The 18,104-nt window shown below is 41.3% G+C and overlaps 1 protein-coding gene across 4 annotated transcripts in view; it reads right to left on the bottom strand.

Annotated features, from left to right (window-relative positions):
* The window catches only part of ARHGAP26 (Rho GTPase activating protein 26), a 436,434-nt gene that overhangs the window by 84,044 nt on the left and 334,286 nt on the right, over positions 1 to 18,104 (bottom strand). For all 4 annotated transcript variants that reach the window (XM_032336318.1, XM_032336320.1, XM_032336319.1 and 1 more), the window contains exon 19: positions 6,136 to 6,274. In XM_032336318.1, the coding sequence (XP_032192209.1) occupies positions 6,136 to 6,274 (139 nt within the window). The remainder of the gene's footprint in view (positions 1 to 6,135; positions 6,275 to 18,104) is intronic.

Genomic DNA, 18,104 nt, shown 5'->3' on the forward strand with positions numbered 1-18,104 from the left:
AACACCTTCATTTATCATTTCACACCAGCCCCCCACCCCTGTCTCTTTACAGGCAGATCCCTAGTTTACTGAATGAGTAAACTCCAGGTACATAAGCAATGCTGGAAATATTTTTCCTTAGAATAAAGGTTGAGTTTGCAGGCTAGGTCACAAAAGCACAGAGAACTACATTTCCTTGAGAACAACCGCACAAGTTGAAACCAGAAGGCAGAGTAATCACTGGCTAAAAGAACAGCTGGGAGGTCAGAACAAATGGGTTCGAATCTACTTTGTTGCTGTGTGATCCTGAGTACATTAATTAATATAAATTATATTTTCCTCTGTTGTCCCAAATGGGGACAGTACCTATGTCATGAAATTGTGAAAATTAAGGGAGTTGTTGCTATGCACAGTACTTAGCATGGGAAACCACTTGATAAATTATGGAGCCATATATATTAAACATACATTAAAAATTGATTTAAGAGAATGTTTTCTATTTTTTTTTAAAGATTTTATTTATTTATTTGACAAAGAGAGAGATCACAAGTGGGCAGAGAGGCAGGTGCGTGTGTGAGTGTGTGTAGCGGGGAAGCAGGCTCCCCGCTGAGCAGAGAACCCAAAGCGGGGCTCAATCCAGGACCCTGAGATCATGACCTGAGCCGAAGGCAGAGGCTCACCCCACTGAGCCACCGAGGCTCAAGAATGTTTTTCTAAGTACAATTTGGAAACAGATCTTCCCACAATCCTCAGTTCTAGAGATAAGAACTACATATACGAATGCTATTCCAAATTCCCTCTGTAGAGCATCACTATTCCACCCTTCTGTCCTTTGGATGAGACTATACTCATTTCCTTTAGCATTTTACTCAAAATTCTACCTTTCAGAAATTTCTTGACCAGCTATATACAACTTGGATATCGAGTCCCTTCTCCACTAAAATATTCAGTGTTTTCAAATGACTTGCATTTGTTGCTGTGATGCTTTTTAAACCCTGTCTCTCCCTCATCATTTCCTTCCTTCTTTGACACAAAGTTTAATCTCAGAGGCTTCTCCCATTTCGTTCTGAGCCCCACTTCTACCACACACGGATTTGTCTGTGAGAACCCACATGATGCCCTGGGGCTGACCAAAGTCCTGACCCAGCAAAGAACAGGAAAAAGCATGTAGCTCCTCCTTCTGGGAAGAGATCATTGTCATCATATAGACATCTCTACCTTTAGGGAAAGGGAAATGCCACCTGGGAAAGATTCTACTACATCCATAGGCTGAAGCTGAAGAACCTTAGGGAGGTACCTGGGACACAATTCGTCTAGATACACAGAAAGAAAAACACTTCCAGAAAACAAGACACACATCCGGGAGCATCAGTTATTACGTCACATGTTCCCGTGAGCCTGAAGTGCAGGTATGAAGCCAGAAGACTGAGCCTATGAATTCCCAAAGTGACTCTCAGGAACTTCCTCTCCAGGAAGAGGGAGGCGATTGACAGCCTGAGGCCAAGAGTGTTGGCACGGATTCATGTCTGTGCCAAAAGAATGGGCTCCACCTTCTGCACAGAGTGGGGGCATTGCAGAGAGAGGAGAGAATAATGTGCGCTGACAATCAACAGCTGGAACTTCTCAAAGAGAAACACCCAAGTGAGCTGTGGCCGGGAGTTTTAGGCCCACTAAGTATTTCAACAGGGACCGAAAAGAGGGCTAACCAATGGAACACAGAGAAAGTTGTCAACTGCAAGTGTGTCAGTGAGCAGAAAAGCATAATTGAACTCAAAAGAGATCAGACAGATGGAAATAAGAGGAAATGAGGCTCTGAAAAATATCATCCTCCAAGTGTGAAGGCAGAGAACGGGTATGTGGAGGTGTGCTCGTGTGTCCACACAAGAGCAATCTGACAAGATATCTGCTCTGTGGCAAGAACCCGGAAAAAGGTAAACCTGAACAGGTGTCACGGGAACCCAAAGTGCACAACATGGAAATGAAAGGGGAACACAGTGAACATCCACAGTGATGTCACAGAGAAATGACAGTATCTGAACCCAGTTCCAGTCCGAAGAAACTCGAGTTTCTTAAGAGAAAGGAACCAAGTTGCCCCAAAATTCAGAGCAAGATCTGTGGACTCTCAATAGTGGCACACATTTCATGGGTGGGACATAAGGTGTTGGGAAGAACATTCTTTATCTTAATGGTTACAAATTTATTTTAATGTATATTAGAGAATAATACAGTGAGACCATCAAATTCATGTTTTTAGAGATTTTACTGAGTAGGATGAGGCCATGTAAAGAAGTGAGTGGCTTCAAAATTAATTTTTTTTGAACTTGAATAATCCAGCTTTGTTAGACTGGACATTTACTTCAAAAACTCAGAAGAATCATATAAAATGAACATATGTGTACATAGCAATCAGAGCTGAACATGTAAAGAGAGAATGATCTGATATTAGAGAGAAGGAATTCTCTTCCCATATAGATAACAGGAACAGGATAATTAATATACTGAAAATCACAGACAAAGGAGATTATTGAGGCTACTGACGATAGAAGTGATGCACGTTTTCCACAAAATGGCTGGTACTAGACGTTAGGACCAACCAGGTGGGGTGATTTTTAGCCAACACATTCAGAGAAGCCAGAAGCATCACAAAGAAAAATTCTCAGAACGGTAATTTTTTTGTCAGCTTAATATTCCCTTTGCTAGCTTTTTTTGCCCTATATTTAGGTTCTAATGCCCACTTTTAGGAATGTATATCTAGAATCACTCTTCCGAATAACCTTTGGAAACCTTACATAGAATCTCAGCAGTTTCAAAACTCAATTCATTATCTCTCCTTTCTTTTCACAGCACCAAGCTTCTCCCAATGACTCAAACTCAAAATTCCACATTCTTCTCCTTTGTTTCTTACATATAACACATTGCAAAATTATTTTCATATTCTTTTTTCTCTGTGTTCTTCCTGCAATCTGCTTTCTTTCAGATTCTGTCAAGAATTGGTGACATAATGTTGTAGGAAGACTGTAGGTTTGCAGACAGATAAACCTTGTTCTGAATCTACTCCTTCTCTCTGTTATATGATTCTGGAAAATAAGTTCATCCTTTTAGGCCTTAATTTTATCATCCTTAGTAAATACCACAGCACAGTATTAAAAAATGATTGTCATGGATAGATGTGCTATCATTTCATTGGTCTATGGGTTCATTTATTTATTCTTTAAAAAAAAGATGTTATCAAGTGTCTACTGTAAACTAGAAACTATGTTATGCACTGAAGCTTTACAAATCAATTTAAGGAACTGTATTAAACAGCAGCATATGAGTTAATGTGGTTGTCAGTCAAAGAATGAACGAAGGCTTATACAAATGATTCGAGTTTGGGAAGAAACTGAGCTAGGTATTTCAAGTTCCCTTAACCTGAAAAATATCATCTTATGGAAATACACAATTTTTTTTTTTTTAACCCACAAATGACTTGGAGTGTTTATTTGTACTTTAATTCTACAGAGTAAACTCGGCAAAGTGCTTTGATAAAGGAGCCTTCTGTCTTTATTTGCAAATGAGGCAGAGGAAGAGTCAGGTGTGTGAAAACATGACAGTGCCCTGTCACCTGCTCATCTCACAATGAGAGGTGGCTGGGTTACAAGCTGGGGTGGGGTGCCAGCAGAACCTTCCACTCCTGGCCGGTCACCCACCCCTCCTATGGTACTTTCAAGCCAGCCTGGATATCATCCTAGTTTCTCAGGAAAAAAGGGTTTTCCAAAACAAACTAGAAAAAGTCTATATATATATGTCCTCCTACGTACTTTTCAGTGAAAATGTTTCTTTGAGAAAAGGAGGAAAGCTAAGCACCCCTCAAATACCCAAGGTTCCATTCCTGTTTCCAGGAGCATTTCCTAACATTCAGAGGAAAGACAGGCTGCTTCACTGTCTTGCCATCTTCTATCCTTCGTCAACTGTTTGCAGACAGAGATACCGGCAGCTTGTTCTGTAGCTTAGGTCTGTCTGTTTTCGTATGTCCTAACCTTTCATCATTTACCTCGTGTGATCAAATTAATCTTGGGTCAAGATCTAATTGATTTGCTCCTAATCTCTATCTTCTTTCTTATATGCTCCCAGAATATGCTTTGAAACCTGTTCCAAAGCTGCTTTTGCTTCAACCTAACCGTCTGAAGGGTCCTAATCTACACTATCCTCTGCTTAGTAGTGAACATTAGATGACCGTGGCTCTCCTGGCGCTGTGAGAAACACATCACCCCACAGCCCAATGCTGTCCGTGATCATGGCAGATATGGGGAGACAAGTTTTTGTTCCCAGTGTTTCCTGCTACACTCAGAGGAGCCCAAGCCATGTGCAGACCAAAGAGAATGACCCAAGCCACATATTTAAGAAGAATACAGGCTATCGTTTGAAGAGAGGTTAAAGCTCTGAAACTGTGCATATCCTCTGACCTAGAAATTCTTCCAGGAATTTAGCTTAAGGAAATGATCATGCCTGCGAACAGATCTGGCTACAAAGATAACAGTAGCTTTACTCATAAAAACTAAATATCTGAAACAACCCAAATGGTGCCCAATTCAACAAGGTCTAGCCATTTGATGGGATAGTATGATATCGTGAAATGCAGTGATGGTCTGGAGGCAGCGTGGATTTGTTTCCAGAATGAAAACAAAGGCCATTACCTCTGAAATACAGGGAATAAAAAATGTTTTTTGTTTAAAAAAAAAGTTTTTTGTGTCAAATAAAAAGATGTCAATCCACATATGTATTTTCTCTCCTCCTCAAGGCTAAGTGATTCATTCTTCTGATCTGTGTCTTTAATGTACTTCACAGAGGTTAACAACAACTGCAACACCCCCCAGCATTCACTAGGCACTCACTCTGCACTAGGTGCCATGTGAAGTACTCTAATCCGCACAGCAGCCCCATGAGGTAGAAGCTGTTGCCCTTGCCTTCTGGAAGAGGAGCCTGAGGCCTTGAGATGCAGGTAAATTGCCCCCATCATGTGCAGCCAGAGACAGCAGACATGGAACCAGCAGCCAGGCAATCCGGTGCCAGGGCACGCACTCAACCACCACATGCTCCGCAGCCTCTGTGAATGGACCTAATCTCCGAGGTCGGTTATGAGGTCGGTTATCACGGTGGCCTGCTGCTATCTACTCACTTGTCTACTCCCCTCCCTCAACTGTGAGCACGGTAAAGACAAGGTCTGCTGTTTCTATTCCCAGTCTCTCCCAGGCAACGTGCCAGTGTCGGCTGTGTGAAAGAGTGAGCCTTGGTATTTGTGCATGATTAAATAATAACTAGTAATAATAGCAGCAGCTTTCAGCTCTTGCCAAGTCTAAGACTTGTGCCAGATGCTTAAATGTAAAATTTTACTTACTCCTTAACAAATCCTTATGAGATAGGCACTATTATCCCTACTTTACAGATGAGCAAATAGAGGCTGAGCAACAGTCAAAGCCTTGCCCATATGTTGCTGCTGGTGCCAGAACCCAGGTCTGACAGTACTCCAGGCAGAGCTGCAGTCCTCAACTCTCACACTACCACCACTCAGCTCTCTTATTCCAGAAGCTGAAACAAGCCTGAATATTTTAGGACCCAGTCATCTGATACTGCAAAGAGCTCCGTTCTGACATGAAAAACAGATTCAGTAAACTGTGGTGATAACACTGTGCTGCTTGGAACAAAATTATTCTCTAATTAATTCATTCATTTAGTTCACACATTTATTGGGTGTCCACTAAATGCTAGTTTCTGTGAGAGGTGGAGTAGAAAGATCAGCAAAGGCAGGGCCTGGCCTCAGAGTCACATTTGAGTGGGGCATGTGACTTGCACTAATAAGCATTTAATGACAAACTGAGAAAAGGAAACTGGTTCTGTGCTGCTAACAAAAGAGGGGCGGAAGTGTCGTAGGAGCTGAGCTCCTACTGTGTTGCAGGAGGAAACAATGTTCTGGTGTTTGCCCAGAGGAGATCTGGAAAAGAGAATCCTGCACAGCAAGTGCCCTGGCCTTTCATTTTCCTAACACTAATTCCTGTCCTACCAGGCTTACTCAGCAATGAAACCAGGCAAGGCCCAAACACACACAATCCTCAAGGATACTTAGGACAGTAGCACACAGAGAGGCTGGAGGTGTGCACCCTGAGCCATGGGACTCACGTTTCTCTGCTGATTGCATGGCGTGGAAGAGCGTCAGGGGCCTCTCGCTGCAAGAAGGGGGCTTGGAGTCACTGCTCTTCTTCCGGGACAGGTGCAGCTGGGCATTGGTGAGAGGCGTATCAGGCACGGTGTTAAATATCTGCAAGTGAAGTTGCAAAGAGGGGTTATACTACACACTGCCGTGAGTCGGGGAGCAAGCCCCAACCAGTACAACTGAAAGCTTGGTGATATCAAAGACTCAGCAAAAAGACCCGAAAAGACCACCCGTATTAGCTCAGGACTTTGTTTGAAACATCTCTCAGAACTGGCACTAAACATTTTCTTTCAGGAGCATATTTCGGAGTTTGGTGACCATTCACTTCCATTTCTGTCATTCTGCTGTCACTTACACTTATCCCCTCTCTGTTGTTCTCTCCAGGGGTGAGGGGAATGAAGTGTGCTAAATACAAGCCACTGTCTATTAATAGGGCTTGGAGTATTTTGAGTACCTTTGTCCAAAACCAGTTCATCAAGACCTTTTATTTTCCTCATTGGTTCTACTGACCAGTTCTTAATGACTGCTTCACAACTTTCTTAGAATGTGAAACTGCATTTAAATAAAATTCCAGGGGTGCCTGGGTGGCTCAGTGGGTTAGGCCACTGCCTTCGGCTCAGGTCATGATCTCGGGGTCCTGGGATAGAGTCCCGCATCGGGCTCTCTGCTCAGCGGGGAGCCTGCTTCCTCCTCTCTCTCTGCCTGCCTCTCTGATACTTGTGATCTCTCTCTGTCAAATAAATAAATAAAATCCTTAATAAATAAATAAATAAATAAATGAATAAATAAATAAATAAAATTCCAAGAAGAAGCCCAGGGCAGGGCACCAGTTCCTGGTCTGTAGTCACCTTTGGATGGAGCCTGCTTTCCAGCTCAGTAGCTCTATGTCATCTTTGATGCTGAGCATTTTCTCACTTAAAAGGAAGAAAAAGGCTGATGATAAAAGTAACCAAAACTATAATTTGGAAAACGTAGAAAAGCATCGGAAAAAAAATAGATAGACTTTTTATTTCTACCATTTAGAGACAACCACTATAAGCATTTGAGCTTTCTTATGAACTTTTTTTCTTTTAAGCTTTTACAACAGATGAAAATTGTGAATTATTATTATTTTTTTTTACAGATACAAGAATGGTGGCATCATTATAACAGCTACACTTACATGGCGCTTACCATGATCATCATAGCCACCATACACGGTCACTTCCCTAGGGATTAGTGTGTTCTACAAGTGGCCCATTCAGTTCTCTTGACGTGGAGCAAGAGGTTCTGTCCTCACCACTTATAATGAAGAATGAAGGCAGAGGTTAGCTGCCACAATTATAGATACAATTACAGAAAACATAGAAAGCTGTATCCCTAGATTTTCTTGATTTCTTTTTTAAAGATGTATTTATTTGAGAGGGAGAGAGAGAGAGAAGGAGAGAGTGAATGGTAGGAGGGGGAGAGAGAGAATCTCAAGCAGACTCCCTGCTGAGCATGGAGCCTGATGTGGGGTTCGATTCCAGGACCCACAGAGCACAGACTGAGCTAAAACCAAGAGTCAGATGCTCAACTGACAGAGCCACCCACGTGCCCCTAGACTTCTTTTCAAATGCATATAAATGACAATACTACCTCAATCAAGAAAGATCTCTTGAGCATTTACTTCATACCAAGGACTCAGGATATTACACTGCACATGGTGAACATGTTCCCTGTGGATGGGACAGTTTGCATCCACTACCTGTGATTAACAGAGTGTTTGCCATGCCAGGTATCAGGTTAGGAGCTTTGTATGAGTTACCTTGTTTAATGTAAAACAAAAAACAAAAAACAACAAAAAAAACCCCACCTCCCCTAATTGAGATTACATAATCTACACAGTTTTGTGTTCTATACATCTAACATTATATTTCAACATTTCCCCTTTCTTTAAAAAAATCTTAAACATGATCCTTAATGGTTGTGTAAGAGCCACACTGTATTAAGATATCAATATTTATTGATTTATTCATTATCATGTCTCACTCTGGAGCTAGCCTCCTTCTGGATTTCTACTTTCTCAACAATCATGAGTAACAAGAGGAAGGTGGGGACACCCCACTTCCTTCCACTATGGGTAGCATTAGATATACTACACTCTTTTCAATGGCCCTCTCTCCTTTGTGTGTGCACTTAAAAGCAAAACTCTGAAGCTGATATATAGGAAGCAAAGTCATAAGAATGATGAGAATTTCAGCCAAAACAGCTGCTCTCCATGGGCTGGCAGGTCCTTGGGCTCCAATGATGCCAGCCAGCTGGTTAAGTCAATCTCGCTCCCAAACACAGCTGTCTGAAAAACAGCATTATCATATTTTCCCTAGGGGACTGAATTTTCAACAAAATAAACTGAATCACAACATAGCTGAGTTCACGTGGGGCGAGAGGGTAAGAAGAGAAGGGGACTTAAGCAAAAACAACAGAAATGTCCTAGCTTCCAGAGTAGCTGGCACCCCTAAAAATAAGTACTGGTGCTATGTATATGTACAGTCTCCTGAGTTCTGCAAGGGAAGCAAAGAGAAACTATGGTTATTGTCGAGCTCAAGGACTACAGACTCTAAGAGGCCTTCTCCCCCCTTTCCTGTGTTCCCCAAACAATGCTGAGCTGCAAGCCTGCTTCCAGATGACCACCTCATGGTGCACTATTATCACTGACATTTAAACCATGCTTCTGTATGTGAGTGTCTGTGCCAGGCAGGCACCATGCTAGGCACTTTGCATGGCTTCTAAGCCACAGATATTAAGTAGGGTGAGCACGCCACAGGAGAGATCTCCTGACCTGCCGCACAGTGAAGCAGGAGAGGGGCTGGACGTGGAATGCAGGGTTGCAGCTCCTTACATCTGCACTCTCCACTTACTCAGCTGTCATTACTCATTCAGCTCAGCTTTTCCAGCCAATCTTCACTCCAGAAGCTGTGCCCCAAATGTACGAGCAAGGATTTCAACAAATAATGGTATCTCTTAGCACCCCTCTGCCTCTGTCCTTAAGAATAACACTCTAAGCCATCCCTAGCTGAAAATGAATTCAGACTTGTGATGGCCCACCACCCCCTTATGTCTAGCCTCCAAGGTTTGTTTCTCTTTTCCTAACTGGAAATAAGCTTGTTGGGCAACTACAGTGGACACAAAGAGAATGGATACATATTTTAATTTCAACTATCACCAAGAATGTGAGGTTACAGTCCTTCCTAAAAACCACATGAAATGCTGAAGAAGCAAAGAATAGGTTACGAAGAAAGCCTACAGATTTGGGCAGATGCATGAAAAATTGCTTCCAAAACAATGTTTACACACAGCCGAGCAGGAAGAGACATGGAACCCAGGAGAGTCGTTCATTCTGCATACTGGTAGGTTTCTTTAAAAGAGAAGTTGTTTGCCCATACTGGAACCAGTTCTAGCAGATTTTCACCACAGGTGAGACCAACAGTCCCAAAGGCCAGTTCTCCAGCCATCACCGTGATCCAAGCCCAGGCTGCTCAAGAGTTCCAATGGGGCCGCTCTCACACCACAAAATGTCAAGTGCCAGGCACAAGACTATCAATGCGGTGGTTACAGATGTTTCCAGAGTGCAAGGGCACCTCTGTAAATGTGAACAAGTCAGAGCAGATGATACAAACTTACATTAAGGAGTTTGGAAAATCATGCTCCAAATTACTTTTGTTCACTTAACTCTGAAACTTGAACACATGCAAGCTGTTTAAAGCCTACTTACTGTCTGGCCACTTTCTAGCCAGGCTAAGGGTTTGTCTCGGTGCTAAAAGCGCAAGCTGGAATTCTGATGACAACCTGAATTTTTCACAGTTTCTTTGGTTATTCCAAGCCTATTTTGTTTGGAAGAGGTAATTTCAAGAAAATCAAGTGAAGTTTCCTTCATTCTGTTAAGAAGAATCACTGTAGAAATGACCCTGCCAAATGATGCAAGTGTGGGTTCCTATCATTTATGACCAATGGATTTATGGAGCTCTACCACGTGGCTGGAACAATTCACAAGTTTCACAGAGACTTTCCAAATTAACATAAAAGGGGGGATTTATTCTGTGCCCCAAGTGCCCTATTAATTCTGTCCGAACTTACTAATTGAGTTAGGAACCCTTTAGAAATAAAAGTTATTTGGAAGGCCATAAGCATTCTGGAAGCTACTGAGAAATAAAACTGTAACATTAAAAAAAAAACAAAAACAAAAAAATTCTGCATATCTCTTCCAAGTATTCCTAATTTCAAGCTTCCTGTAAGTGGAATTAGCAGACCCATAAACACCAGCTTCTGTTTCCCTTTAAGCTACATGGGAGAGTGGTCAGGCTTCTGGATTCACACAGGCCCAGGCCCAGTCTGGGTTCTGCTGTTTACTCAGTGGGCAACACTTACTGCGACACAGTGGGAGGGGGAGAGAGATCTCGCCATCACTGATAGAAGCACTATTGCCATATCACCACAAAAAGTCCAACAAAGGAATTCATAGCCAACATATGGGTAGAAAGCAAAGAGGCTTTGAAGCTAGACAGACTTGGGTTCAACTTAGGCGAGAGCCTCAACAACTCTGAGCCTGTTTCCCTGTGCAAACGAGAATCTAACACCTGCCTCGCAGAGCCATTGAAAAGTTAAGCCACAGTAAGTGCTAGAACCTAGCAATGAGTGGACAAGAAATGGTGGTGGTATAATGACAATAAAATAACCAAAATTTGTTGAGTGTTCATCGTGCTATTTGCATGAGTTATTTCATTATTTTACTCACAAGAACTCTATAAAAAAGGTACTATTATTCTTGGCATCGTGAAGGTGAGAAACCTAAGACTCAGTGAGATGAACTGATTTGTCCAAGGTCACATACTTGAATGCAGCTGGACTGGAACTTAGCATGACCATCTGGATATTACCCATGTGTGGTTTTATACCTATTATTAATCTGAAAGACATAGGACAAAATAAGAAGATTCCAAGTTTTACAGTCCAATGGATCTGACTTTAGTTTCTTACCAGTAGTTCTGTGACTCTGAGCAAGTTGTATAACTCTGTGACCTTCAGATGCCTCATCTGTAAAAACTCCCAGGAGTGTGGTGAAGACCAAAGCACCTAACACAGTTTGACACTCAATGTTCAAGAGACATTACTGCATTCAATAAAAAAGTATAAGAAGAGAAATAACTGGAGACTCAACAATGAATTATTTGCAGTCAGGACACGAGGATTTAATTTCTAAGTGCAAATTTAATTACTGCTCTTTGCAAAATATCGATCTTAACTGCTTACAGCAATGTTAAAATTTGCTGTTCTTTTCCCTTGTGTTGTCTACAAAAACCAAATTTCACTGCCCATCCCCCTGCCTGCCTGGGGCCCACCCTGACAATTGTAGACCACTGCCACTTGCAAAATTTGCTGTTATTGGTGGCACATACACATTTTTATACTTTTTGTGATCCCATTCATCACATGCTTCTGTAATTTACAAGGATTAGGAGCCTTCCTATAATGTGTGGGGTGCACTCTTTATTATGTGCTGTGATATTTATGGGAGGAAAATTAGGTCATGATAAAGAGTTCCTGGTCTATAACTGCTAAGTAGCTCTGAGACAATAAATCAATGACAGAGGCCTGGGGATAACAAAGCAAAACAGAAGAGACTGAGCATTTTCCTGAGACACAGATGCACGAGTTCCAAGTATTAAAGGATAAACAAATCTGGCGTTGTTTAATGTGGAGTTTCTGCTTTGGGAGTGGAGGGCTGGAACCACAGAGCAGGGCTCACACACTGCCCTCTCCTTCTCATGACACAGTGCAGCAGGGCTGCTTAGGGCCTGAGAAGCTATAAACCCAGTGCCTTTCCATGGAAAAGCTGGGCAAGTCTTATTAGCAGGACTCATTTATAGCAACTGTTAAGAAGCCAAATTCATAGGCTACAGTGACAGGGTTTTTAAGGACAAGTGGGAGCCCAATATCCTATTGATATTAGCATTTTGGCAGAGGGATCAACAATTTAGAAAATAGTTTGAGGAGTTTTACTAAAAGTCCTTCAAAAAAAAAATAAAGTCCTTCAAAAGAAATCAATTCCATTTAGGAAATGGGGGCATATATAGATAGATGGCATGCATGGTCATCCACTGGATGCTGTGATTTTCCCAATTTCCAGAAAGTTTCTCTTTCCCGTTCTTTTTGCCCATGGAGGAATAGATGAAAACATAACAAAACCCCATCCTTATTTAAGCTATATTAAAGGAGCTTCATAGTTCAAACAATGCTCAGTTTATCTGGAGCTTATTGGGAGGGAAAATACATCTTCAGATTCATAACTCTATAGCATTAAAGAAGAGTAATTTGCACAGCACCTGACACTCAAAAAAGGAAAAAAGGCCTGTGACAGAAAGCACTCCAGCCCTGCATATAAGTAAATCTAGCTTACTTTTAAACCTCACATGGGCAGGACCATAAAGAGCATACTCGGGAACCAATGGAAGGAAAGGTAACAAAAAATGAAAATCAGTGAACACATAGTTAAAAAGCCATAACCATAAGATACAAAACTAGCTTCCCAAGCAGGCAACAGCACCAGAGATTATCTTAATGTAGTAACGCATTGAGGCATTCTTCATCATCATCATTAAGTTGAAATATCGAGAACATGAAATAAAACTGCCAAATACTTGTCAGTTGCCAGAAACTGTTCAAATCAATTATATTTCACTAACTGATGGACATTTACACCAACGGTGGTGTAATGGATTTCAATTCCACCAACATTTTGGTAAAAGCAGGTCAAGGTAGCTTGGTGGTTGGAAAATCAAGTCAGAACAAGACAACGGCACCAAAAGACACTACCATTTTAATGGGAATGCAAGGCTGCTTAGGACTTGGTGCTTATACTTGGTGTTCAGTGGAGTCTCATCCATGCTTACCAGGCTCTTCTCCTTGATGGATAGGATTAAAAATTAACATACTTCGAAAGGTGACACTGATCTTTGGGCATTTCTAAGAATTAACAACTCAAAGATCAACACTCCTCCCTCTTACAAAGCAAACTGATGACCTGGGAAAGGAATTATGATGCTTTCTTTTGTAAAAGAACAACAGGCCTAAAAAGGGGCAATGGTGATAAAAGCATGTGGTGCTTAGGCACATGAGCACATCCACACTCTGCTTCATGTGCAGAAACCCTTTGGAGGGACACGTGCATGGCTCAGTCAGTTAAACACCTATTTTCAGCTCAGGTCATGATCCCCGAGTCCTGGGATTGAGTCCCAAATCAGGATTCTTGCTCAGTGGAGAGCCTGCTTCTCCTCTGCCTGCTGCTCCCCCTGCTTGTGCTCTCTTTCTTTCTCCCTGATAAATAAATAAATAAATAAAATCTTAGAACAAAAACAAAAACCCTTTTGAGTGCCACAGCCAAAAGAAATATGGACCATTACATAATGACTGGAATTTAATAGGAAGATAAAACTCATGCATATATACGTTATTAATCCGAGATTTCACATTCAACTGAAACTATAAAAAGAAAGTAGTATGGGGGCGCTGAGTGGCTCAGTGGGTTAAGCCTCTGCTTTCGGCTCAGGTCATGATCTTTGGGTCCTTGGACAGAGGCCCGCATCAGGCTCTCTGCTCAGCAGGGAGCCTGCTTCCCTCTCTCTCTCTGCCTGCCTCTCTGCCTACTTGTGACCTCTCTCTGTGTGTCAAATAAATAAAACAAAATCTTAGAAAAAAAGGTAGTCTGTTTCCTTGGTATGTTGTTCCTTCCCAAACATGTAAAAGTTTCAAAGTTACTGGCAAGGTAACCTTTAACCAAAAAAATAAAAGGTAACTATTTTAAGTAGCAAAATTCCTGGGTGTTGGGGAATCTTAGACAATGACAGCACTCAACATTTTGTTTTGTTTTAACTAGAAGCATATAAATTTTGGTAACTTCCACTATAACCCTAATATTGGCCTGCTTGACGTTTCAAGGCTCAGAGTGATAAGCTATGAGCTAGGCAAAGATTGTGTCTCCATACAGAAATGGTAATTTTATATAATGCATTGTTACCTTAAAACAAGCATGGAAACAACTAAAGTCTTAAAATCTTTCCCCTTTGATATCTGACTACAATCTAAAAAAAAGCCTGTCTCTTAAGACTTTTCTTCTCTAGGTCTCACTTAATCCAAGAACCAAAAGTAAGGAGTCATTGAAGGGAAATGATGCCATAAATTAGAATTTCCCTTTAAAAGTCTGGCAAGAAGAACCAACTAAAAGCCTTTAGGATCTTATTCTACCCTGTGAAAAGTAAAGGCCATAAGTCAAAAATGACACTCTGAGACTTTTTTTTTAATATAAAGCCATAAGTTTACAACAGTAGAGTCAACTCTATGATTTTTATGCTTTATTTAACAATGATTTTGATATCAATAATCAGAGTACAATTTGGTTCAGCTTCCAGGGATGTCTTACTAAAGTGATGATATAATCATTTCACCCCTTTAAACTTGGAAACTTGAATGCTCTCATTTTTCAGGAGTAAATGCAAACCCTTTTCCATAGCTTTCCCTGTCCCTGACAATGGGCTAAAGACAACTGTGTGGTAGCATCTCCCACCATTTGCTAACATATAACCCACGTTCTTTCACAACCATGTCATTTTAATACACATAAGTTAATTAATCCCTGGAAGGCTGTCACTCAAGTCTCAACTCTTTTTCTGACTAGAAAAGTCTTTATCTGTCTGAGCCTGGTACAAGCAGAATTAAGTGATTTCTCCTCAGTGATGCCATACACTTGACTTGTCTTACTGGATGTCACTAAGCATGCTGTATCATGCTTAGACATATCCTGATAAAATCAGAGGGCCTTGGGAAAAAGGTCCTATCTTACTCCTTTTCAGCCAGTAGTAGATGCTCAATAAATGCACGGCACAGAGAAAAACTAGAACAGATTTCAGTAGCTTGGGTTGTGAAAGCAGTTCAGACCTAGTTCTCTCCTAAGGCTGTTTCTTAAACTCTTTGCACTTCAGGTTCATGATTTGTAAACAAGAGGCAAAAATACTGACCTTATAAAAATTAAATATATGATATGATGGATATGAAGCTGCTTAGGACAGTATATTGTGGATAAGAAACTACAATAAAGGTTAACTACTACTGCCTTTATTACATCTAAACTATGTACCTTACAAAGATCCATTACCATCAACAGAGTATGTCAATCAATATGTATTACCAAACATGGAAAAAGGAAGATCCCTATCAGCCCCCAAACATAATCCCTATCTTCTGGTTTTTTCCTCTCTGCCTCCACTTACTGTGGGATATTTACCACCTACAACTGTTCCAAACATCACTCTTCTCACTGGGTCTGCCATGGGAGGCAAAGGACAAGAGTTTCTGGCCATATGCTTTAGCCAGTTCAAACACAGAAAGCTTTCTCCTTCTCTCTCTCTTTTTATTAATTTTTCTTTGAAAAGAGATGTTTCATCAGGTAAAAGAAACTGAATTTTCTGGCTAGCAGACATTCCTTATCCCCCTCTTTTAAATGTCAATTTTAACGACAAAGATGTGTTTCCAGTTATAGACATTGATGAGTTAGTTCTCCATACTGAATCTTTCAAAGGGTATTTGAAGACTGACTTGTCAGTATCACCAAATGTCTGATGTCCCCTGGCTGTGTAAAAAATGGCAATGCTGAGAAAAGAGTGCTTTCTGTAAGAAATACTGAGGAGCTGCCTATGTTTAGCACAAGCCTCTCATGAGAAAGCATTGTCTTCGGGCACCTGGGTGGCTCAGTCATTAAGCATCTGCCTTCGGCTCAGGTAATGATCTCAAGGTCCTGGGATTGAGCCCCACATCGGGCTCCCTGCTCAGCGGGAAGCCTGCTTCTCTCCTTCTCCCACTCCCCCTGCTTGGGTTCCCTCTCTCACTGTGCCTCCCTCTGTCATATAAATAAATAAAATTTAAAAAAAAGAAAGAAAGAAAAAGAAAGCAATGCCTTTTCCAACAGGAACTACAAGCAAACCTGCCAGGCACGGGGAGGGAGCCCTTATGGCAGAACACCTGCACAGATGGCAGCTCACAACTGCTCCTGCACCTCTAGGTGTACACAGTTTCTCTCAGACAGAGGTGCGGTCTCTTTCCCACCCCACTGGGGAAAAGCAAGCCTGGTGACTTGCTTTGACCAACAGAATGTGCTAAAGCCAATACTCTGGTCTATTACAGGCTGAAGCCTTAGGAGGCTTTGTGGCTTCTGTGTTTGCTCCCTTGGAAATCTGGCCCAGACTATCAAGTGACGAAGACTCACATGGAGATAGAGAGGCTATAGAGAAGAGGATCAAGGTGTCCCAGCCGAAAGCTAGTACCAAGGTTTCAGATATGCAGACTAAGGCTTTCTTGGAACACCCAGCTGCAGCCAAACCACCCCAGCAGATACCACATGGGAGACATAGGAGCCCTCCCCAAATATCTGACCCACAGAATTGAAAGGAAAAAAAAAATTGCTGTTTTAAGTCACTAGGCTTGGAGATGATCTGTTATGCAGAAATAAATTTAACTACAACAGGCATTTTATGGTTTTCTCTCTCTGTCTCTGAGTGACTCCAATTGCTAGATGCCTGGGCTGCTATACCCTCTTTCAGTACTATATCTATTACTTCTATATACTATTACTGTAGTTCTATTACTTAATTTTATTCAAGGGAACAAGTAAACACCTTCCACGAAATGTTCTTAACAACCTGAGAGACTATTATACCAGTCATTGCAGGGGGACATACCCTTAAGACCTGTATTCAGGCTTGTTTCAAGGAAGAGGGCATATACTATCATGTGCTTCTTGTTGGCAGACAGGACGAAAAGATGCTGTTGGAAAGCATTTCTTCAAGTGAGGTTTCAGAATTTTGTCCAACTTGTAACACTAAAGTTAGAGAAGTAGTCACTCGTGGACATTTCTGTATGTGTGTTCATATATCTAGAGAATTACAGACAAGCCTAAGGGAATGCCCATTAAATATTAACTAGGATCTTAATAGTGTGAATTTTAAAGAACATGTCTCTGACAATATTCATCTGAGGACATTAGGAGAGCTCTGGATTTGATGACTACAGTTCAGTTCTATTGGGAGAAATTTATCTAAAGCATTGTCTCCAGAAAGGCAGGGGCCACAGGATGGCCATGGGTACTTAGGATTCCTATTAGGTGAACTTCAGAGGCTAAGCCTAAGGTAGGAGCCTAAGGTAGGAACTGCTCATTTTATACCAGACCTAAAGCTATATTTAAAAAAGGAGTCTAGTTGCCTTACCCTAAATTGTTTTTACCAGAAAGACAAACCTGATGAATATGAAGGACGTTGTCCCAGAAGAATGTATGTATCTAGGTCTTGCAAACTTTGGCCCATCATGGACCCCAGATTAAAAACCTCTATCAAGGTGGTACACTAGCTGCTTCAGAATTGGGGACAGGCACTCTGGGGCTATCTTCATCCCAGAAATGTTTTCACTCATATTCTTTCATCATTGGCTTCCACAGGAACATAAACCCTAAACGTGATTCATCTACTCTCTGACATAGACTAATGAAAAGGAACATATAATGAAGCACTATAATACTCTTAATACTCTATGTACCTTAACAAATACACAGCAGAGAGTAACATGATTTATAACCCACCAAACCAGATGAGTATTTTCCAACCAGTTCTTGCCTATATACTTACAGGCCTGGCCATGCACTTCATATTTCATTTCTTATTTCTGCATTTTGTGTCCTAGGCAGGATGGCTCCTTGTTTACACAAGTTTCAATATTGTTATTAGAACTTTCTGGTCCTTTTTTCTTTCATGCTACTTTTGAATTTGCTTGCTGGCTTTGAAAGCCCAAAGACACCAAAAAGAGCTGCAAATTCAAAAATCATTGGACACTGCCTGTTATAGGCTTAAATATGGCCCATTTGGGGAGATGGAACATA

The sequence above is a fragment of the Mustela erminea genome, chromosome 3 (genome assembly GCF_009829155.1).
Source record: "Mustela erminea isolate mMusErm1 chromosome 3, mMusErm1.Pri, whole genome shotgun sequence".
In the NCBI taxonomy this organism is placed as follows: domain Eukaryota; kingdom Metazoa; phylum Chordata; class Mammalia; order Carnivora; family Mustelidae; genus Mustela; species Mustela erminea.